This window comes from Lynx canadensis, chromosome D1 (assembly GCF_007474595.2).
Source record: "Lynx canadensis isolate LIC74 chromosome D1, mLynCan4.pri.v2, whole genome shotgun sequence".
Lineage (NCBI taxonomy): Eukaryota > Metazoa > Chordata > Mammalia > Carnivora > Felidae > Lynx > Lynx canadensis.
The window spans coordinates 77719474-77722107 of NC_044312.2; the positions used below are offsets into that span (position 1 = coordinate 77719474).

Below are 2634 nucleotides of genomic sequence, written 5' to 3' on the forward strand. Positions count from 1 at the left end.
AAAAGATAACAAAAAAAACCCACCTATACATAAGCAGCTTACAAAGAGGGGGAGAAGGAAGGGCAGGAGAAGGGGAGAGGGAAGGAGAGGGTAGGGAAAGAGGGGAGAGGAAGAGAACAAGGAGGGAAAAGACATCAGTCTCTGGGGGGAAAAGTGCCAAAAGTTTACCGAGGTCTGCTACACCATTTCAAATTTTCCATTTGATCATTTCCCTACAATTTTTTTTAATTGAGGTATAATTTACATAAGTCTAATGTAAAACCTGTTCTACATCCTGCTCTTGTGCTGCTCTTTATATACACCACATGACCACTACCCAGATCAAGATCTATACCATGTCCATCTTCTAGAAAGTCCCCTCCTGCCTATTCCCCTCAATGTGGCTACTACTAAATCATCCAGAAGTAGTCACTATGCTAATTTCTATCAACATAGATTAATTTTGTCTGTTCTTGAAATTCAAAACACATAACCATACAGTATGGACTCTTGTGTATGACCTATTTTGTTCAAAATCATTTCTGATAGTTGACCACATTGTGTTTTTTTTTTTTTTTTTGTTACTTCACAGTAACCTGTTGTCATTATCCATTCATTCTCTTGTTGCTAAATATGTAGGTTGTTTTCATCTTAGGATTGTTACAATTAAAGCTACTGTGTACATTTTGTACAAGTCTTTTTATGAACACATCAGCTTTTTACTTTTTATCTAGGAGTGGCATGGCTAGGTTATTAGGTGAGTGCACATTTAACTTTATTAGAAAGTTTTCCAAAATATTAGAGCTATTGTACAGTTTCAAGAGCAATACGTAAGAGTTTCACTTGCCCCAACATTTGGTATTGTTAGCTTTTGTTTCTGTTTTGTTTTTAATTTTTCGCCATTCGTGGGGCACCTGGGTAGCTCAATCAGTTAAGTGTCCAACTTCGGCTCAGGTCAGGATCTCATGGTTCATGAGTTCCAGCCCCACGTCTGGCCCTGTGCTGACAGCTCAGAGCCTGGAGCCTGCTTCGGATTCTGTGTCTCCCTCTCTGCTCCTCTGCCACTCGTGCTCTGTCTCTCTCTCTCAAAAATAAATAAACATTGAAAAAATTTTAATTTTTTGCCATTCTGATTCAAGTGCAGTGATATTGTGTGTGCGTGTGCGTGTGTGTGTGTGTGTGTGTGTGTGTGTGTTTTGTTTTTTAATTGAAGGTCCCTTACTGGTCCTGCCTCCATGAGTGGCAAAGACCAGGGGCAAAGGGAGGTGAACCAGCAGTGCAAGGAGGAGTCATCTCCACAACATTCCATTTATACACAGAAGTAAACTGACAAGCACAGAGTCACTATTGCAGTTAGAAGTTGGCAGCACGGGAAAAGGGAGGAACAGGTGGGGAATGGGGTATCGTTAAAAAAAATACAGCCCCCCTCCCAAACTGGGGTGCCTGGGGGGAACTTGGTCGGCTTCAACCCAAGAGGAATCAGAACTGTTTGGGAAGGCCAGAACCATCAGGGATGGAGGAAGGAGGAAGGTCCATGGGGTGAGGGGACTGTTTGGCAACTGGGGCGAAGGGATTGCCTTCCCCCTGTTGGGATCCCCCCAGCCCCTCCGGTCTGGAAGGAAGTGGGCAGCCTGTAACCCCCACGGGCAGGTCTGGGGCTGCCAGATGCTCCAGGCAGGGGTCTGGAACGGGCTCACAAAGGAGTTGAGGCGCTGCCCCCCAATTTCTCGGCCAGGGTGCACTGGTCCTTGACCTCCTTGTAGCAGTTTGCTTGTAATTCACGCTTGATCCCTGTCAGCTTCTTCTTGATGGCATCCTTGGAGCTGGTATAAATCACTTTGCTCTTAAGGGGTGCACATTCAGGTGCCCAGAAGATAAACACCAGGTCCTCCTTCTTGCTCTCCTTGGTCTGGTAGGGGGCATCACAGAGGGCATAGCAGCAGTCCTTGTCTGGCAGCAACTTGACAAAGGTGGCATAGGGGTCGTCTACGGTCTGGCCCACATCACTCACCAGGATCTCCTTGCCCTCCTCCAGGATGATGTTCTTCTTGTCCTTGCTCGGGCAGAAGAGTACCGCCTTCTTGCGCTTCTTCACGTCCTCTGGTGTTGAGGAATTATGAACCTTCATGTCATCGAAGACTTTGATGACACGATCAGAGACTGCCACACCAGGGGCCATGTTTCCGGAAGCGAAAGGGAGATAGCAAGGACAGTCAGAAAAGACGAGAGCCGCTGCAGCTGCTGCTGGGATCCCACTGAACCGATATTGTGGTTTTAATTTGCACTTTCTTGTGAGTAATGGTATCAAACATTTTCTTCACATGCTTATGGGCCATTTGGATATCTTCTTTTTTAAGTGTCTATTCAAGTATTCAGCTATAAGTGTAGGGATGATGTCTTTTTCTCACTGATCCATCAGAATTGTATATTTTTTAAGGATATGAGAGCTTTGTCATGTATTATGTAATATACATGTATTATGAATTATATTATGAATATTTCTCTCCCATCTATTTGCTCCCTCTTTTACTGGTGCTTTGTGATGAGTAGTTTTTAACTTTGATAAAGCCCAATTTATCATTTCTTTGTTGTTGTTGTTGTTGCTTAATGCTTAATATCTTCACCTACACTAAGGTCACAAAGACATCCTCCGAA

The 2634-nt window shown here is 44.2% G+C and overlaps 1 protein-coding gene across 1 annotated transcript; it reads right to left on the reverse strand.

The window, feature by feature from the left end:
* Positions 1–1672: 1672 nt before the first annotated feature.
* On the reverse strand, positions 1673–2237 carry LOC115526334 (cofilin-1-like). The gene has a single exon (XM_032595080.1). The coding sequence runs from the start codon at positions 2156–2158 to the stop codon at positions 1673–1675; it is 486 nt and encodes a 161-aa protein (XP_032450971.1). The 5' UTR covers positions 2159–2237.
* Between the last annotated feature and the right edge of the window lie 397 nt (positions 2238–2634).

Coding starts and splice junctions, on each gene's coding strand:
- LOC115526334 (XM_032595080.1), bottom strand. CDS start 2,158: ATGGCCCCTGGTGTGGCAGTCTCTGATCGTGTCATCAAAGTCTTCGAT.